At 41.6% G+C, this 21261-nt stretch overlaps 1 protein-coding gene across 2 annotated transcripts; it reads right to left on the bottom strand.

The window, feature by feature from the left end:
* Nucleotides 1-1504: 1504 nt before the first annotated feature.
* Nucleotides 1505-21117, bottom strand: LOC139225789 (synaptogyrin-1-like). Of its 2 annotated transcripts, none has more exons than XM_070856642.1 (4): nt 20693-21117; nt 6772-7009; nt 4939-5084; nt 1505-1724 (listed from the first exon to the last, which is right to left on the bottom strand). In XM_070856642.1, the coding sequence occupies exons 1-4, from the start codon at nt 20792-20794 to the stop codon at nt 1509-1511; spliced, it is 702 nt and encodes a 233-aa protein (XP_070712743.1). In that variant the 5' UTR covers nt 20795-21117; the 3' UTR covers nt 1505-1508. The 2 variants fall into 2 exon arrangements, with proteins under 2 accessions (XP_070712743.1, XP_070683551.1); XM_070827450.1 differs by lacking the exon at nt 1505-1724 and adding an exon at nt 4462-4701.
* Between the last annotated feature and the right edge of the window lie 144 nt (nt 21118-21261).

Genomic DNA, 21261 nt, shown 5'->3' with positions numbered 1-21261 from the left:
TTTCTTTTTTCTTTTCTTTTTTTATACAGAACTAGCATAATGCCCTAAAATAAAGCATAAACTTTTTTCAAACACTCTTAATATACTGCATTATAGATTTACATATATTTATAGAGAGATAGATATACTTTATTCTTTAAGAAAATGGAGCAATGCATGTTCATAAATACTCAGGATGTTCATGGTTGCCTCATCTGTAGATAAAGTGGAAAACACAATAGACAAATAACCTGCAGTTCTTCAGTGTAGTAACTTATCAGTAGGCCTGTTGATGTGATACTGGCATTTCTCTGTCGTTTGGGATGCTGTATAATGATGACAAGTGCTTGTTTTGTTCAGGGTTTGTTTTCGTGCTTAATGAAGAAAAACAGGACAGAATTCAATTAGCGGTGTTTTTGCTCTAGAGATGGTGAAAGAGAACTGTGATACTGTGCATGTCAGGTATGTGTTGCCCTGTGTTCGTTGGATTTTGCTTGGCAGTCAGCACTAAGGCAACAATAGAGGAAAGAAAAAGCAGGTTCTTCAGGGAAAACACATACTGTCCCTCATCCACACATCATTAACACCTAAAGGAGACTATTCACCACATACACGCAAACACATTCCCGTGTTACAGCTGAGGGGATTAGTTGCCAGATATGCCACTGTTGCTTCTGTGTCTAAGCTTAGATCCTCTTAAACACCCCTATGAATGTCTGTCTGCAGAGACTTGTGTTGTCTGGTCAAAGTCGATACGTAGTGAATGTGTGTTTGCATGTGTGTTTGTTTGTGTGTGTGTGTGTGTGTGTTTGAATTAACACTGATTGCAGTCATTTTGCTGACTGACAGCAGACGTCAGAAGATGAAGGCAATGCGGTCACAAGCACTGTTCTACAACAGGGTGACCGTTTCTTAATTCTTCCCACCCTCATTTTTTTCCCCCCCAAGAAACACATTTCTGACATCTTCAACAGCACCCACTGTCTCCCTGAGCCCCACAAACCCCTTCCCATGGACGTCCTGAACCCCTTGCTGCAGTGCAGCTTTGTAGTGCACCTAACTGACATCATGTCCCACTCCTGGTTGTTACCTGTGCGCCCCAAAATCTGGAAAGTTGCAAACAATTTTTGACCTAGAGATAAATTTAGCTTTTTGTCCTACATAAACAGATGGAAATCTGCCCAATAATTAAAATGCCAGGTCAAAACTGACCCAATTTGGGTCAATAAAACTACATGTCACTATTTCTCTCTGATGGTTGGTAATAATATGCATATCTTTTGCTGTTTTAAATGTCATATGCACCTTGTTCTGTACTCTTAATGATAGATTTGTGACTGTTTTAAGGTAAAACCTAATGTTGTTTGGTCTAACACCAGGTCAATCAGCCCATTGATCCTGGCCTACATTGACCCAAATTGGGTCAAAATAACCTAGTGAGATAGAAACTACAAAACCTCGCTCTAAATTGTGAACTATGGGCAACTTCACCCAGATCCTTCCCCCCTTGTATACATCCCCCCAGCATCTCAGTAGTCCTGCCGTTGGTAGCCTCCAGTTCCGTCAAAGGCCCCGTCGCTGTTGGCCTGGCCCCCTCCTCCTCCAGGGCTCTCCAAGTCATCCCCACCGAAAGAGGTGTAGGGGGCTCCGGCTGCGTCCTGGCTGGGGTCCGTGTAGTCCTGGGAGAACAGTGCCGAGTCAGCCCCCAGCTTGTACCTCTGGAAGGCCAGGAAGGACTGGCCCGCCTTGGGGACGGAGGGATCGGAGATGGAAGACGACAGGAAGGCAAAGAGGATGAAGAGATGGATGAAAGGCGTGGAGAAACGGATTGGTGTAGAAGCGGAGATGCAGCAGTGTTAGAGCGGAGGGTTTGGGAGAAGAGAGAGAAGAGAGAGAGAGAGAGAGAGAGAAGGAAACATTGATTAGTTGGCTTGGAAAGCTTGTGAAGCTTATTAGATAGTTTGAGTGAGTCATTTAGTCAGTCAGCAAGTTAGTTCTCCAGGCAGCAGTGCAAAAAGGCTATTAATCCATTGTTCAGCTCCATAATGAGAAACACCGCCTCAGCGCCACTCCAGCCCACAGTGGAATAGGCACTAAGCAATTAAACTGTGTCTGTGTGCATTATTAAACAGCTGAGGCACTTGAAAACACCACGAATCTAATTTTTGTCAATAATTAGTGATGTTTCAACATAACAGTGGACAAAAGCCAAAGATACCTTGAGTCCACAGAGCAAACACAGACACTCACAGAGGGAAGCAGAAAGCCACAGAGAGAGCTGAGCTAATTTAGACTCTCAGAGCAGTGAAGTTTCATCAGGGTTTTATTTACTGGTTCATCTCAGCTCGATCAGATGGTGCAGACAGATCGAATCTGGCTGAACACTTTTGACTCTTTCAGTGTGACACACCACTCTCTCTTGGGCCCATCAGATATTTTATTGGGTTGGTTGATTGCATAATACCAAAACAAGTCAACACATTCATTAGGAAAATTGACGTTACCGTTGTCTATGTTTTCTAAAGTGATAACACAGTTTAAACACTGAACCCTGAATATCTCCGATGATTCTGTCAAAATGGAAGTGGAACATTTTTGTATAGACTTCATGTAATATAAGTTTTTTATGACCCAATAAAATACACAGTTACAGGCCATTGAAATTTATATGAATATGCAATAAAACAGTTTGATACTTCAATTAAAATCATCTAAAAACCTAAAAAGTCCATTTCAAAAAGCTATAAAAAAACCCCAACTCATTTACTTATTAAATTCATAAAATAGTCAAAGGGAAAGTCTGGACCTGCATGGACGGCTACAGGGAAACACTTTGATACACAAAGCTGGAGAAATTAAGGAATAGTCTGATACTTCGGAAAGACACTTCTTCGTTTTCTGGCCCAGAGTTTGATGAGAAGATTGATGCGTCTGTTGAATATGAGGCTGGATGCAGCAGCCAGTTAGTGTAACTTAGCATAAAGACTTACAACACACTAGCTAGCCTGTCTCTGTCTGAAGGTAAGTCCTAATTAACCTCATTAGTTAACATGATGTTACCTTGGCTTGATTGTGACCCCTGTTTTCCAGTCTTTATGCTAAGCTAAGCTAATAGTTTGGTGGCTCAAGCTTCATGTTGAAAAACGTACTCAAGAGTCGTTTCAATCCTTTTATCACTTTTGGCCTGAAACTGAATAAATGTATTTTCCAAACTATTTCTTTAAGGTTTGGAGTAGAGGGCTGCATTTAGTGGGAGCCAAAGAGTCCTACGAGAGGACTGCGAGGAATAAAAACTGCAGAAATTTGATGTGGGAGTTAATGATCGACTGTGTCTTGAAATAAGCATGTGACCAGATCGGATATTAAGCAAGTCCTCTCACATGACTTTACATGAGACTGAACCTGATGCTCACTCTTGTTGCTATGGATACACGTGCAGAGGTTCATAATGAACAAACAGGATGATCGTTTAGCCGAATGATCAACAAAACTATAAATCAATGTGTTTTGTTTAAATGCAGAGGGGGAGAACATTATGTTGCTACATTACCACCGACAGGTATGCATCTCCTTACTCATACTACACTGTAGAGTAATGATTTTCCCTGTCGGAGGGGAGAAGACACAAAATCAATGAAACTCGATTGAGCGGGAGGGAATAGTCAGAATGTTTGCAGACAGGAGTGGAACACACACGTTGAAGGAGCGGTCAGAAATCTAGCAGGAATGGACGTATCCTTTGAACGTAGCTCCATAAGAAAACAAAAGAAATAAGGAAGTTTTAACATTTCCACCAATGCACTCTGACAAATCTATAAAAACTGAAATCATGTTTCAAATAAACACATTATATGAAAAAAACGTTCCATACAAAAACCGTCACCACTGTCATAGTTGTGAACTCTACAGCAAAAAGACAAGGCATCAGTCACTCTGGTGGCCTCTTCTGTGCATTAAGATTGTACTTGTTTAAGGGTGCCAGGTTTGGTGGTGAAGCTACAGTTGGGCAGAGTAAGTACCTGTCACACACCCAGCTACCTCAGCAACAAACTGCTGACCTGCCTGCTCTGAGCATGTAGAGTAAAGTGAAAACTGGCCACAAACCAAACAGGAAACCACATAGCAGATGGTGAACTCACAAGTGGCTGTGGCGTAACATCTTAAAAAATAATTCTTATTTTCTTCTAATTTAATTTGCCTTTTCTATCACAATTTTACATAAACATGAATATGCAATATTAGTTTAGGTTACTGGCATTTTAAAATTCCAGTGGGCAGGGAGCTTTCATTCCAAAATGGATTACAGGAATTTAAGGAGGTGTTAAGTAAGGCCAGAAATCTCAGCATTTGGCTTTGTAATTGTTGAGTCATGCATATTTGATTAATTGAATCAACCCACCTGCACATACATTATTATTATAATGAGCTTTGGTCAGGAAAGAAGCTATTTAACTACAGAAGGCAAAAACATTAAGCAACATCTTACTGGCAACAATGTATGTGTAGTATTTCTTACTGCTGGGCTACAAATACACTCACTTATAGCACTATTTGATGTTACCGGGCACCATTAAACAAGTGTGGAGGGTTAAAGCAGCTGGGGGAGAAGACAGAGTAGAGTCAGACTAAAGGCTGACTGGGCTGAGGGGGGAACAGCTTGGTGTATTCCTCTTCAAACGACACATTCTTTAACTTCTCCATAGAGAAGAGAGTCTGAGCTCCCTGTTGGGACAACATGCACAAACTTATGAGTTCACACGTACATACAGACAAATTAACATGTTCATGTTCAGTAACCGAAAAGATGATGGAGGTGAAAGCAGACACATTTTAAATGGTTCATTGGCAAGAACAGGAGGAGCTGAAAGCTGATCCATAATCTCAGCCATAGCCGCCTAATGGCAGATCTTACGTCATGCTGTGCTATACTGGGAACCAATGAGATGTGGAGGCCCTTACCCAGGTGAAGATGGAGAAGAAGGAGAAGGTGATGGCTGCCCGGGCAGCATCCCCTCCCTCCCTCAGCGGGTTGTCATCATGCTTGGTCACCTGCCACTGGTTCGCCAAGAAGCAAAAACCCACAAACCACATGAAGGACCAGAACGCTGGGAAGAGAGACAGGTACATAGACAGGGTTCAAAACATAACCTACCACAGGAGATATAACATTTTCATACAACTTTCCTGGAGATAAAGCAAACACCTTTCAGTCTCACTGATTAACACGTTATATGTTGCTTGTTTAATCTGTAAAAATGTGTGTGCGTGTGTATTTGTGTGCGTGACGATGAGCAGGGAAACCTTACAAAGCACTTTTTTTACAACTATATCATTGGAATGATAATAGTCCACATCAAGTCCACACAATAACATCCACACTTGTGACAGACAAAAGACAAAACCTAATCAGAAACATCCAGGTCTGGTCTGGACTCTTGTTACCAGCTGCTCTCTTGTTTCAGCACGGCTCAAAGCATTTCATATTACAGCAGGGAGACAGTGTGAGAAAAAGACAGAGACAGAAAGTGTGTGAGTGATGAAAATTGGGAAGGAGAATCTTGTCTGTGACAGGAACGGCCTCATTAAGCGACTCAACGCTTGACTATCTTGTCATTATGTCTGAATTCACTGCAGTAGCAGTGCAGCAGAGACAGAGAGGAAGCAAGTGTCCGAGACACCAAAGCACAGCGTCTCAGAGGCGTCTTAGCGCCAGAGGAACTCCTCTGCTTCCAATCCCTCTCCTTTTGTTAAGATGATAACTACCAATCTCTAAAATGTCATTTTTACAGACTGAAAAAAGGGCTCATATTTCTCCACGGGTGGGATATTTTCAAGCTTTTGATTAGCTGGGATAATCTGTCAAGGAAAAAGGGGATAAAAATGTTCTCTTGTCCTTACAACCTTATATAACTTACTTAATAAGAGAAGCATCTTGACCCTCTGCCCCTCTTTTGCAGTCTGACAGCACAGAACTGGTTAAACCTGGCCAAAACTGGACTGTCTCTTTGGAGTGGATTTAAAACTGGTGAGCATAAACTGCCTCTGACAAATTATTTTAAACAGATTAACAGTAATTCTTCTAAAAAAATTAGATCAGAAATGTATCTGATTTCCCAACTCTCCCAGCTTTCATTACAAAATAAATTAATCAAGCTCATTCACAACAAACAATTTTTCTCACACATAATCTCCATCAAATGTCTGTGATATTTGAGAAGGGCCGCTCACAGTGCCGCTCACACTGAAAATAAACAGCCAGCTCTTTTAGTCTCTTCTGCACAGTATCTGCTGACTTTGCTGTAAGGCTCTCCATATTAGTTGGATAATCTAATAGTACTGCAGGTCCCAGGAGGTCCGTGTGTATCTCAAAACCTTACAAACACATTTCCATCAAATGTAAAAGTCCTTGGGCCACTGAATGACTGATCAGATTAGGCTGGTGTTTGGAGTATGTTAGTATGTGATGTCTTTGGGTGCTACAGCAAGCTGGGAAACTGCTTTGATGGAACATGTACTCTCTGATTCTGAATCAGTTTTAAAGGGGCTGTTCAAGTTGATATCATTTGTCATTTGCGTCAATTCGCCAGCAGACAACGTCTTTACACTGCTGCTCATGCGTTGGTCTGTCTCTTTAGAGGCTTCACTCTTCTGTATGTGGTATTAAAAAAACTATTACAGTCCTTAATAGGCCAGTCAGTGATTAGTATGTAAATGTAAGTTTGAGTAAGTGTTAACAATACATAGGAAAACAAGATGAACGGTAGATGAACTACGCATCAATAATGGGTTTACCTGACAGTCCGATATCAGCCAGCACGGCCTTCTTACGGTCTTTGACGCTGCTGATTTGGGGGAAGTAGACGTCCAGAGCCAGGAAGGCCATGCAGCACAGGAAGGCCATGGAGCCCATGAAGACGCCATAATTACAAGCGTTCTGGTTGCGGTTGAAGATACAGTACTCCTCCACTTCGTTGGGCCGGTTGATGTAGCCCTCGTTGGCGATGCAACCAAAGATCACGATGGAGAAGAGCTGCGGAGGAGGAAAGAAGACGGATGGGACTGTGAGAGAAGAGAACAATTCCACTGCTGCCTCAGATCCAGAGACGTTTTGTCTTATTATTTATCTTATTATTATTTTCATTACTAAAGGCATCAAATTCTCACATTTGAGAGACTGGAACCAGCAAATATTTGACATTTTTGCTTGAAAAGACACAGAGACAAAAGAAACAACTAGCCAATAAATTACAAAAATAACCGGTAACTTTGCTGCACTAATTGTTAGCTGTCATGAGACTAAACACCTCAACTCTCATTTCAACTCATGATAAAACCCATTAGGAAAAAATGATAAATTGATTAAATAGATAATGATTATTGCTTAAAACAATAGTAAACGTAGTGCATTCAGTTCAAACACATTACCATAGACCATCTGGGAATTCATCTAATTTATACAGTTTTATTGGGCTCTTCTGACCAAGTTGATGGTGTAAATGTTGCTCTCTTCAGTCTTTAAAAAGACGGTTTGGAGTCTCCTTGCTCTGATCCAATTGTTTGTCCCTGTGTGTTTGTGCATAGAATGTGTATTTTCATTCACTAATCTGAACTCCCTGCTCAGTATTATATTCATCCACCATCATCTCATACGTTTCTTCACTTGCATGTTTTGAGATAGTTCATAAAAGCCATTTACAGCCCAAAAGATTACCTCCTGCTGTAGTCAGATGGCATATTTAGACTGACCGGGTAATTTAAGAATAAGAAAACACTTCAGCGTGACACTCAGACCATGATGTCACGACAACCCCGCAGGGGGAGTTTTATGAATAATTCCCCATGTCATTTTCAAAGAGTTTCGCTCAATGCGCCTCTGGGTTTTCTCTTCAAATATGGAGCGGGACTGCAGAAAAAAAAATCTCTTCCACACTGTAATCTAGTATGACAGCTACAGAAAACACAATTATGTGAATTATCCATATACAATGCTTAGATAAGATGAAATGTTGTGTGAATGAGGACATGTAAGCTATGTGCAATTTGGAAAATCAGTGCATTAAACAGTCTGGTAAAAGTCACAGTCTGGTAAAGCCATGTGAAAACAGGATTTAATAATCTTTAATAAGAGGAACCAATAACTGCATTTGTTCAGACACATTTTCTAATTCCAAATGTTATTGTGAGGTGAGCTCCACCGTGTTTTAGCACCATTTGTTCTGCACAGTCCTACGGGTGCTTCGCATGCCAGCATCATTATATCTCTAAACGCCTCATATAAGGAATAAGCATACACTCTGTGGGTTCCTTTTCACATTGTCACACGTTGCCCACCACAGAAACACCAACAAAAATCCATGCCGTTGGAGAAATCTTACGGAGGGTTCAATCACTTAAATATCCCGTGCCTACACAGGGACTACACATAAACCTGGTGTGTTCCTGGTGTGTCTGCCTATGTGAACACAGTCTGTGTTACTAATGCATGAAAAGTAATTATTTTCTAGTAACGATTTCAAAGACATGTTTAAGTCTGCGTATTGTTTTGACTGAAATCTTGTGAAGGTGGGTTTGGCAGTAATTGCTTATGTATTTAATTGAACTGGTGGATTACATGGCCCTGGTGACTCTTGGCCACACGAAATCCTTTTTAAACCCAGTGTTTAATTCAAGCAATGTGTGACGGCACATTGAAATGCGATGCCGAGTTAGCCTGACAGGGCCGGTCTGTCTAAGGTGCTGGAGAGACGACGGCAGCGATGAAATGGAGTCAATCGTGCAGAAGGAGGAGGTTACTATGATAGCATCTGTTCCCTCGCTAATTTATGCTCCTGTGCATTCCTCTCCTCCTCCTCCTCCTCCTCCTCCTCCTCCTCCTCATTTTCTTCTCCTCTCTGGTCTGCCCTGAGGAGTGGAGACACAAAGGGCTACAAAATGGAGTCAATAACAGGAGCAGGTTACTAAGATACCATCTAGTCCATCTCTCCTCTCCTCTCCTCTCCTCTCCTCTCCTCTCCTCTCCTCTCCTCTCCTCTCCTCTCCTCTAATCAGTGCAGCATCATAGAAACACCCTCTCTGCAGCCATAAGTGAGACCACACACGTACATGCGCCCACAGTGTTAGTATTCCAGCCTGCAGTGCAGTGTAGCAGTCGACTTCGTACTTCAGTTGATAACAGCAGATCAGACAACTCCATCCAACTGACAAACCCTCAGACCAAACCTCCAGAGAGCTAGTTCTGTCTGGATAAGACCGACGCTGAGTGTGTTTATGTTTGTCTGCAGTCTGTGTGTGGATTTCGCTGTGGTGACTGATGGATTCTGAATGTGTGTGTGTGTGTGTGATTGAGAGAGTAAAAGAGAGACGAAGTGAGGCTTGGGTTGGTGAGCTGCTTGCTGGTTTACCCAGCTGTTGTGTCTGTGTTAATGTGATAAATGACAGCGATTCAAAGGGAGAACACACAATAGACTGTGCTTCCACTGACAGCCCTGACCGTGAAGGCCAACAACCAGGGCGGGAGGAAATGCGGATGTCAGTCATGATGGGGATTACAGCACAGTTTTTCTCTTCCGCTCTTTCTGTCTTTATCTGCTTTCAGGTCCTTCTTTTCACTGCCTGGTCCACACTTGGGAAACCACATTTCACTGCTGACACCAAGTACTCAACATCTGAAGCGCGAGCTCGAGCAGAATATAAGTCTGTTAAATGTACTTCACACAGACTGAGATTTTTTGAGGTACAGTTCATTTCACCGTCACCCTTTAAGGGAATTCCCTTCCATGCTTCTCCTTTTTCCCAGTGCTGGCCCAGTTGACACCAGTATGTGTGTTACTGTGTTTGTAGCTCCACCAAAGAACAACATCAGAACAGAGAAATCGTTAAAAGCCTTAAAATCCCTAAAAGCGTGTAAATGAATGCATCAGTAAAGAAATAAATAAATAATTCAAGGTCCAATTACTATTTTTTCTGAAGTTTTCCACCATATCTGGTGGTCTTCTTCAGTGGATGGAGTAAGTGGCTATGTAGGGCAAACTCCATCTGCTGAGGAAGACAGGGACATGCAGTTGAAAGCTCCAGAACAAGCTGATAAGACGCCACTTATCTGAAACATCTCAACAACTATTAGACTGCCGTGACATTTTGTACTGACCTTTATTTTCCCCTCAGGGTGAATTACAATACCTTTGGTGGCCATCTGACTTTGCACCTGACACCATCATCACAACGCTAAGAACCACCACCATTGTAGGTTTTGTCATTTATTTGATTTGGCTTGAAACTGAGGCTCGTTAGATTTAAAAAATCAATAATGCATGTGACTCACAGTATAATGGTATACGTATGTAGTAATACACTATCATTTTGTGCAAATAGGCTCTAAAAAAAGCAACCAATTTCCACTCTAAAGACAAACTGAGTGAAGATATGCGGCTCTTTGAACCACATGAAGAGGAAACCTGAGCTGGCATTTGGAGTCTGCATCTTGATGTCAAAGTGGAACAGTTTGTCAGCAAGCAGGCACAACCTTTCTCTTCCCCTCGCCCTCCCCTGTATCCCCTTTCTGCTCTCTGGTCTGCCTTTAGCCTCATGCACTCCACTCTCTATAGAGCGAAGGAGGAGGAGGAGGATAGTAACACCTTAACCCCCCTCCTCCATGCACTTGCAGCCTTTTTCATCAAGGGAAAAGATGATGAAGAGATGGAGGAAGGAAATGGAGGGATTGTGGAGGGGACGAATGGAGGGAAGCGTTGGGGGCAGAAGGGGTATGGAGGCGGTGCTATTTATAGACCGGCTGCATCATCGCTCGTTCCCTCCCTCTCGTCTTCTCCCTTCTCCCCTCATTACTGGCCCTGCCTCTGCCCACGAGCATTCTGAGAAAAATGAGCGCACTCTGACACACACTCAACCGTACACGTCCGCACAGTTCGTACACTCTGCTTCACATGCTTTTCTTTAAGATTCAGGTCAGAAAACACAAAGTCACATGCACACACGCACAAAAATGCGCGCACACAGTCGGTCACATGACGTTGGTAGGGTGACTAGTCATGAAACAAACCTATGCTAAAGATACTTTACTGAGAAGAAAAGTGGTCTTTCACTTGATTTCTTGTTCCCTTGCCTCTTTAGAAAATATTTTAGATAGATTTGTGGCTCTGCTTGTAAAGCATAGGGTACAAATATAATAAAACAAAACAAAAAACTATTTTTTTAACACATTTTACAAACCACGGTTGTAGAATTGTGTAATTCACGGAGATTATATATACATATTTTTTTTTTTTTTCAATAGAATAGTTTGATTTAGAGTGCTTTGCCATTTGCTGATGGATTTCCCAGCCAATTTCCATAAACTTTTTTTAGACGTCAACAATCAGATGAGGAGAATAATGAATTCACTGAACCTGTAGTATACAGTCTCAAGAGTTTCACAGTTATTGAATTTCTCCATTCCTCCCTTGACTGTCTTTCAATACACAAATGTCAGCACTTTTAAAGTTATTCATTATGTGTAATACTATTGAGCTTCTTATCATTTTCAGCAATGGGCATAGAAAGTCTTCTAACTAGCTCAACTGAAATGATTCATTTACCTACAAACCGATTCCGATGCATTTATTCAATTTCTTTGATTTGACTGTGGAAATGCGGTCAACAGAAACAGCATCAATTTATAGATTTATAGCCACACAAGATAGATGATCTGATGAATGAAACTCTCAGCTGACTTAAAAGCAGCACATACAACACTCAAATAACCACAGGAGAACAGGATGCAGCTTCCGCTCTGACCTCTGAGAAAAACACCCAAAACAGGAACAGCTCATGCTCACTAATGCTACTAACTACTTTAGGATTACATCCACAGGACTATTAGGATTATTTCTGATGATTATAACTGCGGCAAATATCAAAGCAAGCATTTCAACAGCATTTCTTTTTCTTTTATTTTGCAGAGAGAATACAGAATAGCTTATTTTAGATATGAGAGGTTGCTAATGCTAACCTGATTTAGCTTTCACAAGCTTAAGCCTCCATAAATCAATTAGTACCAGTCTGAAAACATCCTGTAACTATTTAGCAGGAATGTTCATTGCTGACTTCGCAAAAGCATCACTTAGTACCTTTTTTTTTTTTTTTGCAACTTTCAAATGTATCTCACACTTTCTTAAGCAAATGGAACTGCATCAGGTGTTATCACATGACCACATTTCTGCACTGGAGCTCTGGGGAAGCTCAAGCTTTTGTTATATGCCATTCCTCAGCTCTTTATCTCTCCTCTTTTCCTCTTAGGGGCATGAACAAACACATAAAATGCCCCAGAACACATTTATTGTGACAGGAGTTTGCTTCATATAGTGACAACAACAACTAAAGCCCAGAGTGTTTCCTTCCACTCAGGTGTACATGTACATCTATGTCCACTTACTTTTTTTTCCTCTAAAATCTGGATGCAGAAAGGAGTGTGTCCGCTTCTGTAACAAGGACAGCAGGACCTGCAGGGCCACTAGTTTTTAGTGATGTGACACAGTTTGGTTTTATGATGCTCCCCTGAGAAACCCCACTGGGAAATAAACTCACTCACCAGGGATTATCTTTCTCTATGGGCCTCTATTTTCCACACTCCCTCCTTTTCAATGCCTGTTCCAGTGACACAAACACCAAACACCCGAATGCTCTTACTCGAAATAAGAACTGGTTTTGGTATGACCCAGTTCATTGGGTTTGAAAACACAAATCGTCTTCTGGGTCACAATTATATTTGCTGTCACATGGCAAGGGGCAGATTGAATTACTGAGCTTTTTCTCTGACTGCTTGGAGGTTTGTGATGGCTGGAGCAGGAGTGTGTCCTTCACATGCACGCCAACTGCATATTGCAAGGTGCATCACCCATTTTTCTACCCTAGAAATGTATATCTGCACCTAAGCCATAATTTCAGCCTAAAAATACTGAATTGGATACAAAAATGTCACTGAATTGGGGTGAATACTTGAACTGACTGCCCTTAAACATTCTTCACTTGCATTGGCAGCCATGAAAAGTGGAGCATGTGATATGGCTTCATGTATGACTCTCCTTCACACCCTCCCCCATTCTTTTTTGCTGTGAATCTGTCGGTACATGACTTCTTTAGGTGTGTGTGAGAGTGTGTGTGTGTGTGTTCCCTCGCCCCTCTGATCCGTGGACAGATCACAAGGCTTCGGTGGTGATGAAAGCAGGCACTGTGAAGCACACCACGTGGGTTTCAGATCTTGTGACCATCAGAGGGTCACTTACAAATTGCACATCAAGGATGCCGATTGCCAGAAGTGTGTGTGCATGTGTGTGTGTTTGCATGTATATTCATGTGTGTACATACTTGCATGTGCTTCCTCCAGGATGTCCCTCTGTCTTTCTACCTTACTTCCTTCATATGTACCTTTATGCTTTTTCATCTAAATTTGAACAAAATTATTTGATTGCTACATACAACACACACACACACACACATTTATAACAGCCATCTCAGCCACTGGGTAGACTGAAATCATATCAGTCCAGTCTGGCTGTTTGTGAATGATTTAAAGCTGCTGCTGTGCGAGCTCAATGGCCTTTTGGATCCATTGTGGAGACCAGACAATTGAGCCTGGCCTCACATCACCCCAGCGATCACACACAGTACCTTATATTAAATCCTGTATCAGAACCAACCACACATACACATTCTTGTTTTTCAGTAGTTGTGAGGACATAATGCATTCCTCAGCCCTTACCATCAGAACTTAATGCCTAATGCCCTTACCCTAAACCTTAACCTTAAAAACACATCTTAACGAATTAATATCAGAATAAGACAGCTCCACATGCTGTTCAACCATCCAACAAGAACTGTGGTTGGTGCATTCTGACACATCAAGTGTGTAGCATTCAGCCTGCTGACCTCCTTTTCTTTACCCTAACGTCTAGCTGCAGAACTACAAAAAACAATGACATGGAGTAATGTAAAAGAAAAGGATTAGAGCCACATAAAAAACTGGTTTCTGATAAATAATTTTGTTCCACTCTGACCACTCATCTTGCACTGCACAGGTCCTTATAATATTTTGTGATGTGTGTATCTGAAGCTTTTGTTGGACTCATTATAAGTCGCTCTAGATGCATATGCAAAAAATCCAATTCAAGACAACAACACTGGAAGAATTAACCGAGTCAGCCAACTGTGATGATGCACTCACTACTGAGAGAAGACAAAGCTGTAATTGGGATCAGTTTGAACTAGATCCTCAATAGAAACACGCTGAAAATGAGTGATTTAAAGGGGTTTGTGTTTGAGCTGCAGTCAATAGCAACCAAAAACATAATGACAGGCATCAAGTGCGGTGAATGATTAGGAAAACGTGCTTGTGAAAGGAGACAGACGTGACAGAAGAGCGATGCTCATGACAAGTCAACAGTGAGTTAGCTGGACTGCTGAATAATACAGGATCAATGCTGGAAGATATTTTATACTGTGTATGTGTGTGTGTGTGTGTGTGTGTGAGGGGGGGGCTTATTGTCTGCTGCAGTGTGTTGGCCTGTACTGGGCATACCTGATTGCTGCTGTCACCATGGCAGCAGCTGCTCATGTAATGAGAGAGCGAGATAGGAGAGAGAGAGACAGAGAGAGAGAGGAGACCTTGTCAGAGTACAATCCAAGGAGAGCCACTGCAGCACCAAGGGTACACAATGAGACAGACAGACATAATCACAAGTCCAGGACACGGCGACATTCATATCCACACATTTACACTCTGTTCTACCCACTCACTCATTCACACACACACACACTCTGCTCTCCTCAACGTGCCCCTCTTTTTTTTTTATCCCCCACCATATGAATTTAGGAGGTAATTAGTGAGATGAGATGATTCCAGCAAAAAAAGGGTTGAATCTCCGTAAGGAAACAGACGCTTCCTCAATCTTGTAAACCCAAGCATAACAGAATCAAGTGAGAGTGGAAGTGCGGTCTGGACTGCCGGTCATTCGGTTACTTCCTCTGCATGTGCTTTTATGACTAGTGTGATGTGTTCATCGTGTATGGTTCATCAGAGAAATTTCACAAGATATATCAGTCAGAAAGGATGATGTAGCCCATTTACCACATATTACATGTCCCTTTTTATCACAGCCGTGTCTCACGGGCACGTCTCTATTGATTCCTCTACTTAATGAAAATCTGTAACCTCTTAAAGCTAACTTTAAATGTATAATCTATCACACTGAACTATTTTTTTTTGGCCCTGATCCTGACAAAAATCCTCTAATACTGGGTATCTGCCAATACCAATCCAATACTTAGACTTACCAAAACTGAATATGTATTTGGTGGAGAGTGGAGTTTCTTTCCTCACAAATGATCTTTGGTTGAGTACAGACACACAAATCATGCAACAGTTAATCCATTTTTGCCTTTTAACAACTTTGCCTACGTTGGTGTCACATTTCAGAGTCACTCTTCCCAGTATGTGCAAATAACGCTTCACATTCACACTCAAGTTTTCACTTTTACATGCATATGGAGCAAAATGCTAATGCTGCACTGTAGAGGCCGACTGTAGTAAAGCAGGGCAGCTCTAGCAGGTCGAGGTGGACAACACACAGCAGAGTGAAGGAAGGATCTGCATTTGCCATTAAACTATCCCCAGATAGGCCCCGATACTGATCCATAGCACAACTCATGACTTGTATACAATGATAACTTGACGCATCATCTAGGAAAAGTGCCCTTCCATTTCCTCACTTAACTCCTTGATTTCATCACTGTCTTCATCATTACCCTTTGTCAATCTTACATTATCATTCTAATCATCACTGATGAATCAATCTATTTAAATTGCATTACTGCACAACAATACAGTGACTCGAATGCTAACTTGATGTTGACTTTTCAGATTACACTATCAAACCTTAATCACAGGTGCCTGATAATTTTAATGGGCTGAAAATAATGATGTAGAGCTACAACAACTAGTCGATTAATCAATTAGTTGATCACGAATAATCATTTATGTCATTTAAGTCCAAATACCAAACTTTTGCTTGTTCCTGGTTCTCAAATGTGAGGGTTTAATGCTTTTCTTTGTCATCCATGATTGCAGACTGGATGTCTTCAGGCTTTGCAATGTTGATTGGACCAAACAAGTCATCTGGTAGGTGCCACCTGGGCCGGCAGGAAGTGACAGCATTTTCACTATTTTCTAACATTTTACAGACAAACAAACAATTGAGATAATAATATGGAATGAAATGTATCAGTAATGAGAATAACTGTTAGCTACAGCCCTACAATGGTTAAGTGGAATGGTAATGAGGACTGACAATGGTCCGTTAGATTGTTAGGGAGCTAACACGTGCAAACACACTGGTGTAGTCATTTAGATACTGGCTATATTTACAAGAGCTGAGATATCTAGTTCTTTAACTTGTCTGTACTAACTGACAGGATTTTCTACAGCAACCACCTTGCTCCCACAACCCACTGCACTCGGAAACCTGTGCTGTCAACATCTTTTGTGGGATTTGTGGGACCTGCGGGCCAAACAAAACACAGAAGTACAACAAACTTACTTAAAGTCTCCAATGTACGTAAGTCAAATGAACACAGCAGTGATCTGTGAGCACAGGTTCGCCACAACAGACAATACAATGCATCCCTATTGCAATATCAATGGAGAGTTTGGGGATAAACTGACACTGACCAGTAAAAAAATACCAAAATGTATTAAGAACCCTGTTTGACAGACAGCTGGGTGTTACTCTACATTTGTATGTGTTTAATGCAACAACAGAAAGTCTAGTTTAGTTCACCACAGATCCACTGACATTTACATTAGCACATTACAACATGACTTCCACAAGCACATACAGGCTTTTACACAATGCAAACATGCAACTCGCATATTAAAATCTCTGACACTGTGTCTGAATTCTGACATGTAGGCACTAACAAACTGTGAGTGTTTGTGTGTGAGCGTGTTCCTGTTTTTACATGGAGCTGACAGAATGTGCTGCACTGCAGAGTTTGTGTTTGTGTTGCTAATATCAAATAGTTACTCACCAATTACAGAATCTGACCTCTGAAATGCTAAATATCATCATAGCTAAAATTAAAACAGGAGCGTTTTGATGAAAGAGAAAATAAGACAGCAGTAGAGTTTTCTTCAGCGGCTCTCAGTTAACCAACTTGGAAAGTAACAGATTATTACAGGTCTGTGAAAATGGTGTGAAAACCAAGAACCTTTGACGAACTGTAATATGCAGAGGAATGCTATTATCACTATCAATGTATGCAAAGGTGGCTATCGCAGACTATAGAGTCGGTCACATTGAAAGTCTTTCTGTTTCAAAGAGAAACACACAGAAAATATCACTTTCTTTCTTTGCATCGGTGCTGAGTCTAGAGGTGAACTTTGATCCGCACGCTCGCTCAGCCGACAGAAACTCTGCTTTGGGCATGTCGACTTCTGAGAACAAAGATGCTCCTTTGGTGGAGTAAAGCACTAAGCTGAGCCCAACACCACATTTCGGTGTATTATGATTTGATAGATGTTTAAAGTTGCCCTGGTGGTAACCCAAATCCTCGAACAGCAGCACAGCAAAGAAAGCAACTATCCGAGCTTCAAAAGTCTTTAAAATACAGATCTCGACAAAAAGATTTCATGTTAACTTCACAAAACAAGTTCACTCTGATTAGTTTAATTCAATTGCTTGTATTATTTTAGCCACACACATGGTGCTCTCCCTGTCTCTGTGATTATGTTCACTCTTCTTCTCTCCTCCATCCACGTTGCATCATCACAAACATACCGGGCTGACTCCCTGAGGCTGAAGTGCATGCACGCACACACTCACACTCACACACACACACCTGCACAAACACATTTGACATCCCCCCCATCACCAAACGTTGATAGTTTCCCTCCACCACAGCAGACTGAGTTTTAACACCTTCACACAAAACATCACAGCCCAGGCTGTGGCTGTTACTATGGAGACACGTTGTTGCTCTGGTGACACCTAGGGGGCGAGGCATCTCATGAGGGCCCATAAAGTCACTTCATACCTGCATACGTGCAGGTTTGTCTTTTTCACCCAGCTTAGCGCGTCTCTCAAAGTCTAATGCAGTGGGGGAAATGATGGGTACAGTTGGAGGACATTAATAGTATAGTTGGACATCAATCAGCTGATCAACTAAACATTTTATCGACAGCACTTTCAATGACAATTTAAGCCATCTGTAAAAAGACACCAAACATTTGTTGGTTTCAGTCTCTAAATTCAAAGATTTGCTTTTTTTCTCTGTTTGACATTAGTGCAGTTTGAATATTGGATGTTTTGTTTGAACACATCACCTTGGACTCTTAGAAATGGAGAGATTCTGAATGCCTTTTTCACTGTTTTTTGTTTTTTTTTTGATATTTCATAACACAAACAATTAAGCCCTCAATTGAGTTATATCATTTATTTTCAAAATTATATTATTATATTTCCACTGAAAAGTGGTACACCATCATATTGTCACGTCACGTTTCACTCAGTGATTGTCTTTCTGTATGTTACAAATGATTCATATACAGTATACACCATATCAAAACAAAAGCCAATGAATAACAAAATGCTTCATCACATTAATGTAATTATAAGTGTATGTACTTGCCTACAACCATAGATCTGACCTCGTAACTACGAGGCCATTCATGGTTCATCGAATAGCAACACAAGACAAGCCAAGTAGGGTTGAGAGGTTAACACGCACTCTGCCTATTTTCACACCTCGTTCACGTGGTTTAGATTTGAATGACACAGTTCATGCTTTACGTGAACTTTAAGTTAAATACCATCAGTCACGCTCGCTTCAGTCACAAGGGACAGAAACGGAACCACAGTGTGACGACGCTTGATGGTAAATTACAACTTTCAAACTGCAATCTATGAACTCTTTTCCTGTTTTCATCACTGGATGACATAAAACTACAAAGCATTAGTTCGGTCTATCATAAACACACCGAAAAAGTTCCCTTTCACGCCAATTAGTTATTCAGTAAGTTTAAAGTACAGATCAGCCCTTGTGACCTGATGTCTTCGGCATGCCAGGAAAACTGGCCCTTTAATGGATAGTATAACTTGTGCATCCACATGATTTAATCTGCCTCTTAATCCTTTCAGTAAAAAGGCTCTTGGCATTATTTAAAGCCATGCAGACACAATCCTACAAATAATAATTAATCATTTGTATATATGTCCTACGAGTGTGTAGCATGAAAGGACCAGAACTTGCACTTTGTTGTGCAAAACCTTGATGAATAAGAAGTCATCACAACTAACCCTCCTTTAATATGTTACACTTCACCATAAAGAACAAACCAGTATGCTAGCTGCTGTATTTAGCAGCAGGACTACAAAGGCAAACAGACTTGTGAGTGCACTTAACAAAACCAGCTAACTTAAAGAGTAAATTTGCACATTCCTTGTGAAGAAATGCAAACATGGTGATGAAGTGGCAGTGTAAGGCACAAGGATACAGTTAGTGAGCACTTTTTGGTCCCTAAAAGTGATTTCTATAACTATACTTGATAGAAAACATCTCTTGACACTGTTTGCCAGTCTAAACACGAGACGTCTAAAGATGTTAGTGAACATCATCAGCACAGAATACTTCCACACCCATTAACTCGCTTTCACAAGAGAATCAAGTAAATGAGAAATCATTGTGGCCTTCAGTCTGTACTACAAAGAAAGTGCTCTTCAATATAATATATTTAACCAGATATATGTGTACAATGTAAGAGGAGAGAGACGGTGGAAAGGAGCGGCAGAGATTCTGCTTGATAGAAAAAAGAGCTTCATGATTCATAATTCTCCATTAGTGGCATATATTTAGAGTGTCTGTCTATCTGTTTGTCTGTCTGTTATGATGTATTCTTCATCCCAAATGAAGATATTTGAAGCCAGGATACAAATGTGGGTGTCAGGATTCCTGCATACAGATTTAAGCCCTGAGTTTATAAAAAATAAATGAATATGATCATCTACAGTGATATCATATTATTCCTATAAATCCACGCTTATGGATGAAAGGGACACCAGGAGTTTTGGAGACTTAGTTGAGTTTAGCGGCCATCTGTTTCCCCATCCTTCCTAAACGTGGTACCTACTGTTGCTTTTTCATTAATGCTCCTCCTCCTTGGGGAAGGGAGGGTGGGCAGTTATTATGAAATTATGAAATTATTTGTTATGAAATCATCTGAGTGTGCTTGTACTTCATGTTCTCACAATGCTTCGTAGAAAGCATTAACTGCGGATGAATATATTATCAGAGAAGAGGACAGAGAATGTTAGAAACAGTAATCAGGACCCACTCTGGGCCTACATCAGCCTGACATAAACTCCACATGGAGTAGAATATACGTGCAATGTGAATATCCAAGACAAATAATATCAGTATATTTGATACTAAACATAAGAATAAACCACCATAGAGTAGGATATGATGTCTCTTGCATCCTGCAATCCCTGTAGGAATCCTAATTATTTCACACTGCCATGAAGCCTGTCTTTTTAGATAAACAAATAAAAAGAAGGTAATTAAAACCCACATTTGACATAATGCACGTGTAAACTGTAATACGGGTATTTACAGCCTTTCCATAGCAAAGAAGCAACAAACTTATATGTCATTTTTCTGTCTCACTCACCCATGACACCACGCGGAGAATGGTCTGAGGCTGCTGGAAGAAGGTGACGGGGTCGAAGGCTCCTCCGGCTTTCCCGGCTCCGTATGCCTGCATCCCCTCCATGGTCCTCCTCCTCTCTGCACAGCCTGCTCTCTCTCTCTCTCTCTGGTCCTCCTCTCCTCCCCTTCTGCTGGCTCAAAGGCACAGGGTGTGTGGAGCAACCGAGCAACCGGGCAACCGACACGGAAAATCCCCGCGTCTGCTCCTGCTGCTACGACCACTGCTGCGGCTGCAAGGATGGATGCGCGTCTCCCCTTGGCTCCTGGGCGCGCAGCCTCCCGTGCTCTCTCCTGTTGTTGTTTTTAATTTAACCTCTAAATTCCCTGTTGTCCTCTCTCGATATCCGGGCAGAGGAGGCTGGATGCTACTGTTTTGATGATGCTCTCTCTCTCTCTCTCTCTCTCCCCCTCTGTCTCAGTGCAGGAGCCGGTGGCGGACACGTGAACGCGCCTCCGTTGTCACGCCTCGGACGGAGCGCGAGCACGCGCACGCGGTGTTTGGGGGGGGGGGGGGCGCGCTCTTTCTATCAA

Source organism: Pempheris klunzingeri, chromosome 3 (assembly GCF_042242105.1).
Source record: "Pempheris klunzingeri isolate RE-2024b chromosome 3, fPemKlu1.hap1, whole genome shotgun sequence".
In the NCBI taxonomy this organism is placed as follows: domain Eukaryota; kingdom Metazoa; phylum Chordata; class Actinopteri; order Acropomatiformes; family Pempheridae; genus Pempheris; species Pempheris klunzingeri.
Note: the sequence above shows the minus strand (reverse complement) of the source record. Positions and strands in the feature narration are given on the sequence as shown.

Coding starts and splice junctions, on each gene's coding strand:
- LOC139225789 (XM_070856642.1), bottom strand. CDS start 20,794: ATGGAGGGGATGCAGGCATACGGAGCCGGGAAAGCCGGAGGAGCCTTC. Junction 7,010..20,692: donor TTCTCCGCGTGGTGTCATGG/GTGAGTGAGACA, acceptor CCTCCTCCGCAG/CTCTTCTCCATCGTGATCTT. Junction 1,725..4,938: donor TCTTCTCCATCTTCACCTGG/GTAAGGGCCTCC, acceptor TCCGTCCCCAAG/GCGGGCCAGTCCTTCCTGGC.